The 15143-nt window shown below is 50.7% G+C and overlaps 1 protein-coding gene across 1 annotated transcript; it reads left to right on the forward strand.

Annotated features, from left to right (window-relative positions):
- Window positions 1-4539: 4539 nt before the first annotated feature.
- On the forward strand, window positions 4540-5472 carry LOC136787166 (olfactory receptor 14C36-like). Its single transcript, XM_066984297.1, has 2 exons — window positions 4540-5120; window positions 5292-5472. Exons 1-2 carry the CDS (start codon window positions 4540-4542, stop codon window positions 5470-5472), a joined length of 762 nt encoding a protein of 253 aa, XP_066840398.1.
- The last annotated feature ends 9671 nt before the right edge of the window (window positions 5473-15143 follow it).

A 15143-nucleotide genomic window follows, 5' to 3' on the forward strand; every position in this document is an offset into this window, starting at 1 on the left:
ATCCCTAACATTCTGTGATTCTCTGTGTGATTCTGTGAAGATGGCAGCAGCTGCCTGGGGCAGTGGCTTTCTCAATGCTGTCTTGCACACTGCCAACATATTTTCACTGACCCTCTGACAAGGCAATGCCGTGGACCAGTTCTTCTGTGAAATCCCCCAGATTTTCAAGCTCTCTTGCTCAGATGCCTAAGCTATTCATCCAATGGGATGGAGGAGAGAACTGGGAGAAAAAAAAAAGTAAAAGTTCATGGGTTGAGATAAAGGCTGTTTCATAGGACACAAAAGGAATTATTATGATTATTATTATTATTATTATTATAGACACCAATAGACTAAGGACATGACATTCTTTATGTGTCTCAAAAGACAGAAAAGGTGGTAGTGATTAATTGGAAAGTGTCAGACCTGAGCATGACGTAGAATGTATGGAATAAGCGGGGGATATTGTCCTAGTTTTGGCTGTGATAATTTTTCTTCCTAATAGCTGCTTTGGTGCTGTGTTTCATATTTACAGAATCACTGAATGGTCTGGGTAGGAAAAGACCTTAAAGATCATATAATTCCAACCTATCCTTTCTAATATCTAATCTAAATCTACCCTCTTTCAGTTTAAAACCATTACCCCTGGTCCTATCGCTACACTGTTTGACGAAGAGTCCCTCCCCAGCTTTCCTGTAGTCCCCTTTAGGTACTGGAAGGCCACTGTAAGGTCTCCACAGAGCCTTCTCTTCTCCAGGCCGAACAACCCCAACTCCCTCAGCCTGTCTACATAGGAGAGATGCTCCAGCCCTTTGATCATCCTCATGGCCCTCCTCTGGACTCATTCTAATAGATCCATGTCCTTCTTGTGCTGGGGGCCTGAGAGCTAAAAGCAGTACTTGAGGTGTGGCCTCACCAGGGCCAAGAACAAAGGGACAATCACTTCCCTAGGCCTGCTGACCACAGTATTCCTGGTACAAGCCAGGATGCTCTTGGCCTTCTTGGCTACCTGAGCAAACTGCTGGCTCATATTCAGCCGACTATCCACCAATATCCCTAGGGCCCTTTCTGCCGGACAGCTGACCAGCCACTCTTCCCCCAGCATGGATGGGGCTGTTGTGCCCCAAGTGCAAGACTCAGCCCATGGGTCCAGCCTATACAGATCCCTCTGCCGAGCCCTCCTACCCTTGAGTAGATCAACACTCGCTCTGAATTTGATGTCATCTGCAAACTTACTGAGGGTGCACTTGTTCCCCTCATCCAGATCATTGATGAAGATATTGAAGAGAACTGGCCCCAGTACTGGGCCCGGGGGGACACCAGTAGTGACCAGCCTCCAACTGCATTTAGCTCCACTTACCATGACTCTTTGGACCTGGCCACCCTGCCAGTTTTTAACCCAATGAAGCATACATCCATCTAGGCCTCGAGTAACCAGTTTCTCCTGGAGAATGCTGTGCGAAATGGTCTCAAAAGACTTACTGAAGTCTAGGTAGGCCATATCCACAGACTTTACCTCATCTATTCATGCTGACTACTTTCCCTCATGCTGACTGGGCCTGATCTTCTGGTTGTCCTGTAAATGTTGTGTGATGGTACTCAAGATAATCTGCTTCCCCTCCATGAGCTTCCCTGGCACCAAGGTCAGACTGACAGGCCTGCAGTTCACAGATCCTCCTTCTGGCCCTTCTTGTAGATGGCCGTCACCTTTGCTAGTCGCCAGTTGACTGGGACCTCCCCTTATAGGCAGGACTGCTGATCAGTGATGGAAAGCCGCTTGGTGAGTGCTTCGGCCAGCTCCCTCAGTACCCTTGGGTGGATCCCATCTGGCCCCTGTAGACTTGCATATATCTTCATGGAGTAGCGTGTCTCTAAATATTTCCTCACGGAGTATGAGAGCTTCATTCCACTCACTGTCCCTATCTACCAGTTCAGGAGTCTGAGCACCAGGGGAACAACTGTTCTTGCTGCTGGAGACTGAGGCAAAGGAAGCAATAAAAACCTCAGCATTTTCCTCATCACTTTTACCTATGTTTCCCCCCACAACCAATAGAGGATGAAGATTCTCATATATCCTCTTTTCTTTTTTTTTATTTTATGAATTTAAAAATATATATTATTTTTTATATATCTTTAGTAAATAAATTGGGCTCCAGTTGGTCTTTCGACCTTCTAATTTTGTCCCTGCACAGCCTCACAACATTTAGGATACGGTTCCAAACAAAATGACAGCATGCATGAGAAGGAAGCAGAGAAAAGGTAAATCCAGTGGAATTCCATCCCCTATCATTCTGTGATAGTGTGCTGCAGTTTTATTCCACTAAATCCTGTATTGTCCAAATAGTCCTGCAATTGTTGATGCAGTTATCTTATAATAGATAGCACAGTCAGGGTGAGCCATCCGCCTGCAGATATTAACAGCTGACAGAATGGAGCGTCGGTCAGGGAGAACCTTGAGAAATCCCAGGATTTCTCCTGCAGAAACCTCTTGACGTTTACAAGGAGAAGAGCCTAGTCCTGTACCAGACAAGAGTAACCCCACACATCAGGGCAGACTGGGACCATGCTGAGTGAGCCGTGCCCAGGAGGAGGAGGGCCTGGGCACCACGAGCGATGCCATAGAGCAGAGGTGCCTGGTCACCAGGAACCAGGCCGGCTTCATAGACAGCTGTCTTATGAGATATTTGTGTCCATGGCTATGGCTGTTCTCTCTGCCACTAAAGCCTATGAGGAGACAACCAATTGCTAAAGCACCAGTCTAATTGACACCTCGCCCACCTATGAACCAGGCAGGGGTCATACTATTTTCCTGCACTTGGCAATGCACATCCCCATCTCCTACTGCCCCAGGAAGAACCCTGAGCAAGGTGTGACAGAAACAGATTTCCCTTCCAGGGTGCCAGGGGACAAGGCGTAGTCCTTTTCTTTGGTGAAACACATCCAGGTTATCTACACATCAGTGTCACCTTCACATTGCCTTTGTCTCCTTGTCCTCACTGCCTCCAATGTTCTGCTCTAACGAGCTCCAAGGGAGGCTGTGTCAGTCCTGGCCCTCGGGGGACACTCCAGGAAACTTGCATCTAACTTGGACTTCTTGAGAGATTTCTTCAGTTTGCTCTCAGTGCCTGAGGTTTGTGGGCTCATCACCAAAGCCCCCAGAGGGGTGATTCCAATGCCTTGGGCTGGGCCTGTGCTGCTGAGCTGGGCCGGGCTCCTGGGACAGAGAGAGCTCCTGGCAAGAGGGCCCTGGTGCAGAGAGACAGCTCTGCCCAGGAGCAGCTCCTCTGCACAGCGCAGCAGGGCTGGGGGCTCTGACCACAGCAGAGACACAGAGAGGAGAGAAGGAGAGAGGGCTTGGAGGCAGTTGGGAGTGGGAGGATGCTGAGAGCTGACTGCAGGAGAAATCTGCACAGCCCTTGACAAGGTAAGTGTCTGGCTGCAGGGCCATGCAGCTGCACGTCCTGGAAGGGTCTCCTCCTGGGTCTTGTTTCTGGGAGGGCAGTGGGCAATGCAGTAGGCTTTGAGAGTCCTGCTGGATTGCACTGTGAGGTGAGGAAGTCTGGCAGAGGCCACATTGAGCGCCCTAACCTAGCTGCCCTTGGTCAGCCAAGGGCGGAGTGGCCAGGCATCCTCCAGACATTGCAGGGGTTGCAGCTGCAATTCTGGGACACCCCAGCTTGTGGGGTGCATGGGGCTCTGTGCATGGGGCATACTCCTGGGCTGCGGGCTGTTCTCCAGCTAGAGCCGCTCTCTCATGGCATCCTTGTGTTATCCAGGTTCCCCAAGAAGAAGACACCTCCATGCAAAGGCCATGTCCATGCTGCTGGATGGCTGTCTGTGGGCAGCTGGAGGGAGGCCTCTGCACCCCTGGTTAGGAGGGAAGAGCTGAGATCCTGATCAGCCTTACAGAAACAAGGTGAGGATGCTGTCCAGTTGCACTTGGACTGGGGCTTCTCTGTTCTCAGCTGTCTCCAGTTTCTTCTCAGGGAAACACCTCAGTGGGATGGTCCTGCAGCTCACAGAGGGGTGACACAGGGCTGCTGAGAACAGGTCTGGTGGGAATATCTGCTCTGCTCAGTCTTCAGCAAGGCACAGTCCCTTTGCCTCCTAGCACCCACAGGATTTCATGAGGAGCGCACAGGAAATGTCAGGCAGTTCAACAATCCAACGCCTCTCTTAAGCATTATGGGGCAACTGGGATAAGAAAAGCAAACAAAAAGAAAGCAAACAAAATCCCCGCAGCTCTGCTCTGCTCTGTATTCAGATCTGTTGTTGCAACAACACTGCAAAACTCGTAGACTGAACTTGAGTTTCCCCCATGTTCCTGCTTTCCTCCTGCTGCAAAGCAGGAGGGACTCCTCTGGAGCCCACAGCAGCCCCAGCTCCCAGTGCCACTCTCAGCCAGCACCAGCCACAGCTCAAGAGAGCTGCAGAAAGGTTCTTTGCAAAGAGAGAGGCTCAGGCTGGGGGTGCTCTAAGTCTTGCAATAGGTTTTCTTCTTAGGAATCTGTTCATTCTGCCTTCTCCTCTTCAACAGACAACTGTGTCCAAGCTCATCAAATGCCCAACAGCAGCTCCATCAGCGAGTTCCTCCTCCTGGCATTTGCAAACACGCGGGAGATGCAGCTCCGGCACTTCGGGCTCTTCCTGGGCATCTACCTGGCTGCCCTCCTGGGCAACGGCCTCATCCTCACCGCCGTAGCCTGCGACCACCGCCTCCACACCCCCATGTACTTCTTCCTCCTCAACCTCGCCCTCCTCGACCTGGGCTGCATCTCCACCACTCTCCCCAAAGCCATGGCCAATGCCATCAGGAACACCAGGGCCATCTCCTATCAAGGGTGTGCTGCACAGGTCTTTTTCTTTCTCTTCTTCATATCAGCAGAGTATTTCCTTCTCACCATCATGGCCTATGACCGCTACGTTGCCATCTGCAAGCCCCTGCACTATAGGAGCCTCCTGGGCAGCAGAGCTTGTGCCCAGATGGCAGCAGCTGCCTGGAGCAGTGGCTTTCTGTATACTGTCCTGCACACTACCAATACATTTTCCCTGCCCCTCTGCCAAGGCAATGCCGTGGACCAGTTCTTCTGTGAAATCCCCCACATTCTCAAGCTCTCCTGCTCAAAGTCATTCCTCAGGGAGTTTGGGCTTATTGTAGTTAGTGTTTCTTTAGTCTTTCTTTGTTTTGTTTTCATCGTTTTCTCCTATGTGCAGATCTTCAGGGCAGTGCTAAGGATCCCCTCTGAGCAAGGCCGGCACAAAGCCTTTTCCACGTGCCTCCCTCACCTGTTTGTGGTCTCCCTGTTTCTCAGCACTTGCATGTTTTCCTACCTGAAGCCCCCCTCCCTCTCCTCCCCGTCCCTGGATCTGGTGGTGGCACTTGTGTACTCAGTCTTTCCTGCAGCTCTGAACCCCCTCATCTACAGCATGAGGAACCAGGAGCTCAAGGACGCAGTGAGGATACTCTTTGGATACATGCTTCTTCATCAGTAATACTGAAGCCCACAATCCAATCAGAACTCACTGTTTTTCTATAAAATTGTTAGGATAGTCTTTTGTTATTTCTTTTATAATATATTATACTGCATCTTTAGATTTTCATTTAATAATGGTATTTTTATTTTCATATCTCTTAATTATTCTTTTTTTTTTTCACATAAATGTCTCATGTACCTGTAGAACCATGCTTGCCTTGTAGATAATGACAATTGAGAAGCTGTCAGAACCTGATTGGTCTCAGTATCCCGCTCTTCCCACCTCCTCTGCAGCTTGGAGAGCTGCCCCAGCATGCAGGAGGGGCTCGGAGCCAAGAGTCCAGCTGCCACATGGAGGAGCAGTCCTGCTGGCCCTCGGGGCTGCCCCTCACTGCCCACTGGGCTCTGCCTCTCTGCTGCCTTCAGGTTGGGGCTGCTGCTTCCCTGGAGCCATGGCCATGGCCAGCAGCAGGACCTGGTCTTTTCACTGCTGCTCTATTTTGGCTTCCTCATTGTGCTTCTTGCATTTGGATAATCCGTGAGATCTCATGTACCTTGGTGACAGTCCTGTTGTCCCTACAGTGACATCCCTGTCCCTGCAGGCAGCAGCAGGCACTGTGCAGCCCTGGGTCACAGCTGGCCTCCCTGCTAGCTCCAAAATAACAAAAGGGGCTGCTCAGGGCAAATCCAGAAGCCTGGACACCTCTTCCAAATGTGTTATCAGGAATAGAGCCAAGGGGTTGCTCCCTGCTCTTCTGATTTTTTGGGGTTCTTCATGGAATGAAGGACACGGGCTGAAAGTCCCAGTGTGGTTTGTGAGGAACCAAGGGCTGGGCCAAGAACTCCTTTTGTGGCAGCACATGCCCAAATAGACAACACTGTCCCCTGAAGTGGGGTAGATGGCCAGTGCCAGCCTGAAGAGGAATCTGAAGCTTCCAGCAGATGTCAGGGGATCTGCAGGGACAATGTGCTCAGTGGGCAGTGATTAGAACCTCATAAAATGAGTGACCATCCAAAGAAGGGTCTGGTAAAGGAAAAGGCAAATCTGAGGAGTCCATGGGCTAAAGGAGGGCTCTGCAATGCCAGAAGAGGTGGTGAAGAGCCAGCAGGCAAAGGCCCATAAGACTGCAGATTAATTGAGGATAACCATTTTGAAGTGCTGTGGGCGAGGTCTGGTGCAGCATTCACTTGCCCTTTGTGCCCTTAGAGACACCCCGTGGCCCTGCCAAGCACTGTCCTGTGCTGCTGAGCCATCAGGGCAGATGGAAATGGGTTCAGCAGCAGAGATCCCCATGGAATTGGGTCTGCTGCCCACCCTGAGCAGCACAGGCAGGGGGGAGACCCCCGGGGGTCCCAGGGCACAACAGCCCCTGGCTCTGCACAGCAGCACCACCAGCTGGGGCCCTGCAGGGAGCACCGGGAGGGAAGCAGCAACAGCCAGCCAGGCCATCACAGACACACTGCCCTGGGCAAGGCTCTCTGGGAGCAGGGATGGCCCTGGGGAAGAGTAGGGCAGCATTTCTGGGCCTGCACAGATGGGTAAAGGAGAAAGGGAAAGCTCTTTTTGCAGGCACCTGCTTGGGGCAGGCAGCTCTGTGCCTGGGGCAGGCCTCTTGTGCTGGCCTGGGGAGCGGGGCTGGCCCTGCGGGGCACAGGCACTCTGTGCTGGGGATCTCCCAGGCAGGAGACCAGGGCTCCTGCAGCTTCACCGACCTCCATTTCCTTGCACCATAGCCAGCCTCCTCCTTGCTCACCCCAACCAGCAACTACACATGCATGAGCTGCCTGCTTCCTCCTCCTCTAGAGGAAGAGGAGGAAACACATCTCGAGAGAGAAGGGAAAGAACATAAAAACTCACAGAGAGATAGACACATAAGGAAGGGAAAGGAAAAGAAAAATTAAAGAAAAAGAAATTCCAACCCCAAACATGATGAATATTTAGTAACTCATCAGTTCCCACAAGCAGACCGCTGTGCTGCCAATCTCTGAGAAACTGCCACCTTGTCTTGGAAAGATGACCCCAGTATTTCCTGCTGAGCACCATGTTATGTCCAAAGTGGACTGACCAGAGCTCAAGTGCTCAATCTGGTGTGAGCAGGCAGAGGAGAGCTCTGCAGCCCCAGGGCATGCAGCAGCCCCAGCAAAGGAGTCTGGTGAGTGATTTGTTGCAGCCCTGGGGCAACGGCAGTGACCCCATGAGCTGGGTCTGCCTCCCAGCCTGCCCAACACAGTCCTGCAGAGTGCCCCCATGCCCCAGGCACCACAGCCCCCTCTCTCTGCAGAGTAGCACCTCTGGCTGTCATGTCAGAGATTTCAACTTTGGCCTAAAGTCATCCTCCACGGCTGCTTTCAGTTTTCTACACAGAGTCAGCCAGTGCCTCCATGATCCTTGGGGGAAACTGAAGCATGCATGAGGGCCTGGGAATAGTTAGCTTGAATCCATAGGAGCCATTCTGGAACCAAAACTTAAGAGCAAGAAGCTCACTTTTGTGGTGGTGCAGAGCTGCTGGGCACATTGTGCAAGGTGCTCCCAGACATGTTTGTGTCCTCTTCCATTTAGCCTTAGGTGACACTTCTGTTTTAGGAATGGAGTAGCCAACAGAGGTGAGACAGATACTCTGAGATCATGAAAGCCATCAGAAAGCTGATCCCAACAAGATTACTGCTATGGGCAGGTCAGCTAAACCCTGGCTAGGAGCAATGTGAGATTTAGGGGAGGGAAGAGGACCTAGGGCAGCAGAAATTAATGATTTTGAAGAGGAAAAGAGTTCAGGTAATGTTAATGCTGCTCTAACACTAACTTCAAAAATTCATGTGAGGCCCTTCCCATGTCTCAACCAGTAACCTTAATCCCTAAACCTAAATGCTACTCCACACCCTGAGAGGAATACACTACTCTAATGCCAGACCTCAAAGTATCCCTTGAAGCCAAAACTCAGCCCATAGCCTCTTTCCCTTATGCTTTTTCTCATGCTTACCTTGATCCCTGCCCTTAATATCAGCACTGAAATGCTCTGTTTAACCCTGGACAACTTCTTAACAGACCTAAACAAAACCCTAAACCGCAAAGCTTGTCCATACCCTAACCACAGAGGTCACACCTTAAACAGAACACCAAACCCTTCCACTAGATTTTCCTTAATCTCTAACTCAGAAAGGTGAGCTCTAGTCCCTAATCCTATACATGAACAACTAACACCCAAAGCCCCCATTCCTGTGCATTAACCTCCTCACCTTCAATCCCTCTCCTAACCCTTAACTTTAGGCGCTTACCCCCTTGGCGCAGGGCAGGAGCCGTGAGGTTGCTGCGCAGTCACATGGCATTCAAAGATGGATATGAGGGGCCATGGATCTGATCAGCTCGTCAAACACAAGGAGGAGATGGGTGGGAATGCTCTGATGAGCTCAGCTCTGCCTCAGGATCTCCTGCCCCAGCAGGAGGAATGTGGCTGTGGCAGTGACTGTGAGGTCACTTCTGTCTCTGCAGATGATAGGGCAGCAGCAGGAACGTGTCACGGAAAGGGACTGTGAGGTCACTTCTGTCTGAAGTAGCTGACAGGTCACCCTCGACTTCTCCCTGGGATCTGTACTTTTGGGCTGACATCTGCCAGTGGCCCTGGTAGGCCAGCAGAAGGCACCAGGTTGGCATGCTGACTGTGGGGTCCCCTCTGCCTCCATAGCCAGGAGGACCCAGGCAGAAAGACGGCCCGCATATGGGTTGTGCTGTCCCTTCTGCTTGAGTCCTTGACTGGACAGCAGGAGGCACAAGGCTTGGTTGTGTCCAGCCAAGAAGCTGCAAGGCCAGCAGCAGGCCCATGGCTTGGAAGATGCTGGTGAGGTGACTTCTGTCTGGTTGGCTGACAGGCCGCAAGAAGGCTGATGGGTTGGGATTCATAGGAAAGCCTGCAGAGGAGAAGGCAGAGCGTGCTGGTAAGAAGGGAAGGACCCAGCAGCCCTGAAGTTTTTGTCCCCTTGGCTAGAGCTTATGAGGAGATATGTTATATTCATTGCAATGGGGCCTCATTGATTCCTCTCAACCCTGTGCAGCAGCTCGGAGGTGGCATACCACTGTTCTTCTCGTGGCATCACACTGCCCACTGCATCCCACAGACCCCCAGGAAGAGCCTTCAGCCAGATGTGGGGGTGCAGGATCTCCTCTCCCAGTGGCTGGGGTCAGGCCTTGGCTCTTCTGCTTCACCAAAACCAACCAAGACTTTTCTCAGCACAGCGCTTTGCCTGTCTGTAGTCATGGCCTCCAATTATCTGCCTTAACGCACCCCAGGGGAGACTTTGTTAGTAACAGCCCTCAGTGGGGCCCATTAATACTCCAAGTCACTTCAACTTTTCCTCCTGACTTTACTTGCTCAAGCGGTTACATCATTCTCCTCTCAGCACCTGAGCTTCATAGACTCAGCACCAAAGTACACCATGGAACTCATTAAAATGCAGAAACTCCTAACGTCTCTTCCACAGTTTTCTTCAAGTCTTCACAGCTTGTACAGCTAATTGCAGAGCCTGCATGATGTAGTTAAGGAAGATTTCAAAAAGCACCTAACACAAATCTTTTCTTGTTTTAAAGGCTGAATTTTGCTGCATTTCAGTTTTGAGCATCATTCTCCTATTGCTGTTGATCCAGGGTGACTTCTTTGGAGACCTTCATCGGGAGGAAAAGCAGAGTCTGGAGGTCTGACACCGCCACTGCCAGCAGTGGTCTTTGTCCCTGTAACTGCAGCCCAGCCCAGCACATGAAACCCTTTCTAAGATAAGTCCTGGGTTCCTTGGGAAAATAAAATAAAATAAAATAAAATAAAATAAAATAAAATAAAATAAAATAAAATAAAATAAAATAAAATAAAATAAAATAAAATAAAATAAAATAAAATAAAATAAAATAAAATAAAATAAAATAAAATAAAATAAAATAAAATAAAATAAAATAAAATAAAATAAAATAAAATAAAATAAAATAAAATAAAATAAAATAAAAAAGTTGAAATGACCATTGGAACCTGAGAAATTCAGCTTGAAACTTAGTAGACACCTGGACATCCATGGTCTCTCTTGGGTCTTCTGTTGAAAACTCAGGATGAAAGTAAAGAAAATATATCTTCAAGTGGCTGTAGCTGTACCCATGAGCTTAGCCTCTTTTGGGAAATCGTCCCCTTCCAGCCACAGAAAACTAAACTGAGTAATGTGAAAAGACCTGTCCGGTCAATAGAGTAGGGCAAAGTCATACTTCCTGTGCTGTAGATGCAGAAGGCAAGAAGAATTGCATTGTGCCTTACACTACTCTGGGATGTGTAAGCCAGGTCATGCAACTTTACCTTAGTACTGACAAGTCCATCACTAAACCATGCTACTAAGTTCTACATCTACAGATGGGCTCTCCAGTCGATGAACCAGCTCATGGATGGCAATCAGGGAGTCTCGGTTAGTGTGACGCTGCCTCAGGTGTGCCAGCGTGGTAGCCATTGGCACCTGCTGTTCTTCAGCCCTCAGCAAACCCCCAACAGAAGGATTCTGTGGCAGGCCAAGCAAGGTAGACAACTGTTTAATGTCCTCCATCTCCAAGACAGCTATGCCAAAGCCCCACCGGTGCCCTCTTGGAACTCTGAAGTACCCTCTCCTGAAGTAGTCTATGCTGAGGACGCACATAGCCTCCAGGCCAGTCCCAATGGGGTGCTTTCACCATTCCTTCCCAGTTAGACTCACTTCAGGCTCCAATACAGTTAACTCTTGGGATCCCCCTGTCACTCCAGAAATACAGGTGGGTTCTACCTCTTTATAGCTTGATGGCATTAGGGTATACTGTGCACCGGTGTCTAGTAGAGCCTGATAAATTTGTGGGTCTGATGTGCCAGGCCATTAAATATACACAGTCCAGTAAACCCTATTGTCCCTTTCCTCCCTGCCTCCCCCTGGATGGAAGCAGGACGTCTCTAGTCCTGCTCATAGTATTCATTACTGTGTCTGGTAGATGGCCCACTGGAAACACGTCCCACCATAGCACTGTCACCCCAGAGAACAGGGGAGAGTGAGCTGACAGCCAAGGGATGCAGTTCGGTGCAGGAGGTGGGGCTCAGCAGAGACAAACAGTCAAGGCAGTGGGGTGGGGGAGGCCAGCAGAAGCATCCCAATCAGTGGTGCTGCTTGTGAGGACACGTTTGTGCCAGCAGCCTGAGTGGGCAGCAGCTGTGCACAGGCGAGGGGAGGCCAGGAAGCACATGCCAAGAGCGCTCCTGCCAGCAGAGACAAGGCTGGGGCCGAGGGCAGGGGGAGAGGCAGGCCCAGGGCAGGGGGCTGCAAGGGCCATGCTGAGCTCCCTGTCCCTGCAGCAGCTGCACTGGCCCTCAGCAGATGTGCTGGCCAGCATGCACTGGGAGGTCCTGGTGTGCATCAGAGAGCAGCAAGGAGGGCACTGGAGAGGGCTGGGGTGAGGCGGGTGGCAGAGCCCCATGCAGGGGCTGGCTGGGGGTCCCCTCTGCTGCAGCCACCGCATGCAGCATGGCAGGAGAAGGGCAGGCAGGGCTCGTGGCTGCAGGGCAGAGCCTGGCCCTGGGCTCTTCCTGACATCCCTGCAGCTCCTGGCAGGCTGCAGTGAGGTGCCCCTCAGCCTTCCCTCCTGTGCTGCCAGGGCACACGGCTGCCTCCTGCCCAGCTCACTGCCCACCAAGAACGTCTGACAGGGCTGCTTCCCAAGCTGGGCCTTGCCCAGGGTCAGTCCCCTGCAGGGGCAGAAACTGGCCCTTGTCCTGGTGGCTTTTCATGGCCTTCCTGTCAACACATGCTCTTCTCATCCTTGAACTCTTTTACTGAATACATAGGCCTAGGAGAACTTTTTGGTACAGACTAATACAGAGAAAACATTGAGTCCCTCAGCCCCGTCTCTGTCTGCTGCTATGACGTGGCTATGAGACATGGATTTGCTATCAGGTATTTTCCTCTGACAATCTCAGCAGTCTCCATGACAGGACAAGACATGAGAATACATGACATTCCACACAGGAAAACACTTTTACTGTGAGCAATACCAAGCACTGGATCATGTTTCCTAAAAAGTACCGGAGTCCCCATCATTGGAGATACCCAAAGAACAGCTGGAAATGGGCCTGGGCTGCCTGGTTTAGGTGTCCATGCTTGGCTAGTGGGGTGGGCTAGATGGGCTTTGGACGTCCCCTCCAGTCTCAGTGAACCTATCACTCTGCAATGCTTGTCAGTGTTTCTGAGAACTCCTTGGCAGTATCTCCAAACCAGCTGGACACCGGGTGCTCATGGGGCAGAGCCTTCTTTTGAGGATGAATTCGTTCACGATGTAACCCCAAGGACAAAGTTGAGCAGGGATTACAAATGCCAGCAATACCTCGACTCACAGAGAGGGAGTGCCTGCCAGGGCAAAATGGGGCAGCCCCAAGGGCCACCAGGGCTTTTCCTCTGCATTGCAGCTGGGCTCTTCATCCCACAAGCACTCCTGTACCTGAAGAGAAATTATGAGAAACAAGAGTCACAGAAAATGAAACAGAAAATGACTACCTGCTGGTTCCTTTATTTGGTTATCTACCAAGACCTTATCAGCACCTGTACATGAGGTCTTTGGGTTAAAAAAAAAAAAAAAAAGGTGAGCTTTGACTCAAAACAGAGCACTTTGACCTGAAACACAGCACATCTTTACATTTGCTGAGGGTGCACTCTATTCCATCATCCAGGTCATTGACAAATAAGTTGAACAGGACTGGACCCAGTGTAGATCCCTGGGGGACACTGCTGGCTCCAGGCCTCCAACTAGACTCTGTTCCACTAAACACAATCCTCTGACCTCTGCCATCCAACCAGCTCACAATCCACCTCTCTGTCCACTCATCCATCCCACACTTCCTGAGCTGGCCTGTGAGGATGTTATGGGAGACAGTGCTGAAAGCCTTGCTGAAGTCAAAGTACACAACATCCACTGCTCTCCCTCACCCACTCAGCTAGTTATTCCATCACAGAAGGCTATCAAGTTGGTGAAGCATGGTTTCCCTTGGTGAACCCATGCTGACTACTCCTGATCACCTTCTCCTCCACATGCTGGAGATGACCTGCAGGATGAGCTGTTCCATTGCCTTTCCAGGGATGGAGGTGAGGCTGACCGGCCTGTAGTTGCCTGGGGCCTTCTTCTTGCCCTTGTTGAAGACTAGCATGACATGAGCTTTCTTCCAGTCTTCAGGCACTTCTGTTCTCCATGCCCTTTCAAAGATGATGGAGAGTGGGCCAGCAATAACATCTGCCAGCTCCCTCAGCACTCATGGATGTATCCCATCGAGGTCCATGGATTTGTGGGTGTCAAGTTTGCCTAAGAGATCTCTGACCTGATCCTCTTCAACCAAGGGAAAGTCCTCGTTTCTCCAGCTCTCCTCCCTTGTCCCGAAGCTCAGAGATTCCAGAGGGCTGGTCTTAGCAGTGAAGGCTGAAGCAAAGAAGGCATTCAGTAATTCTGCCTTCTGTGTATCCTTTGTCACCAGGGCACCCACCTCGTTAACCAGTGGGCCCATATTTTCCTTTGTCTTCCTTCAGCTCTTGATATATTTGAAAAAGCCCTTTTTGTTGTCCTTGACACCTCTTGCAAGATTTAACTTCAAATAGGCCTTGGACTTCCCTGTCACTTCCCTGCATCCTCAGACAATGTCCCTATATTCTTCCCAAGTGGCTTGTCCCCTTTTCCACATTATGTATGCTTTCTTCTTTCATTTAAGTCACTCCAGGATCTCCTTGATCATCCAAGCAGGTCTCCTGCCCCCTTTGTCTGACTTTTTGCTCACAGGAATACACAGCTCTTGAGCTTGGAGGACTTGGAGGTCAGTGCGCTATTGCTGCCGGTGCACCGTTGTGGCAGCCATCGGCACCTGCTCTTCTTCGGCTCTCAGCAACCCCACAACAGAAGGGTCCTGTGCGAGACCAGGCAAGGTAGACAACTATTTGACGTTCTCTGTATTCAAGGCAGTTATGCCAACAGCCCTCCGGTACCCTTTTCTTTAGTTGTTTACCCTTGGAAAAAGCCAGAAACAGAGTCTGGAGGCATGTCATTAGGGTTACCCAACGATGTTCACAATACTCAAGAGCTATCATGACTGGCCCCAAAGAAAGAAGGGGAAGGTGCCCTGCCTTGTGCCCTCCACCAAGTGGATTCATGAGTGTCGTACCAGTAGCAGCTCAAATAGTATTTATTGGTGCAGATTTAGGGAAAGCATCACAAGCCCATATTTGCTTTCCTAGTGGTAACTTAGTAGTTTCTTGCACTATGTAGTTGCTTTACAGGTAGGGTTTTGTAGCAATATGTAATAAAGACATTCATGAAAACGGAGCAACGAGGTGTCTGTGTCCTTGTGTACTATGGAATCCTACCAACCTCCTGTTGCGATCCATGGGCGGGCTGACCCTCAGAGGTCCTGACCATCGTTACTGTGATGCCCTTGGAGTGGTCCTCAGAGCTGCAGGAGCAACCACAGACCTGGGGCTTGGTGACAGCTCTTTGCTGCGGAGAACAGACCCAACCGCAGGGGCTGGACCCTTCAGATGCCCCGGTGCCATGAAACTGGCTTTTTTTCTGCTCAGGTCTGCTGCTCCCTCACACACAGCCAGGCCTGTGGCTCATCTCCCTGTGGAGGAGGAGGAGGCAAAGCACTGCTGGTGCCCGAGTAAGGGAGAAATACTCCA

Source organism: Anser cygnoides, chromosome 28 (assembly GCF_040182565.1).
Source record: "Anser cygnoides isolate HZ-2024a breed goose chromosome 28, Taihu_goose_T2T_genome, whole genome shotgun sequence".
NCBI classification, from domain to species: Eukaryota; Metazoa; Chordata; class Aves; order Anseriformes; family Anatidae; genus Anser; species Anser cygnoides.

What these genes read in the sequence shown, in the direction of transcription:
- LOC136787166 (XM_066984297.1), top strand. Translation starts at nt 4,540, where the DNA reads ATGCCCAACAGCAGCTCCATCAGCGAGTTCCTCCTCCTGGCATTTGCA. An exon ending in TCAAAGTCATTCCTCAGGGA is followed by an intron (nt 5,121 to 5,291) that starts GTTTGGGCTTAT and finishes CCTGTTTCTCAG; the next exon opens with CACTTGCATGTTTTCCTACC.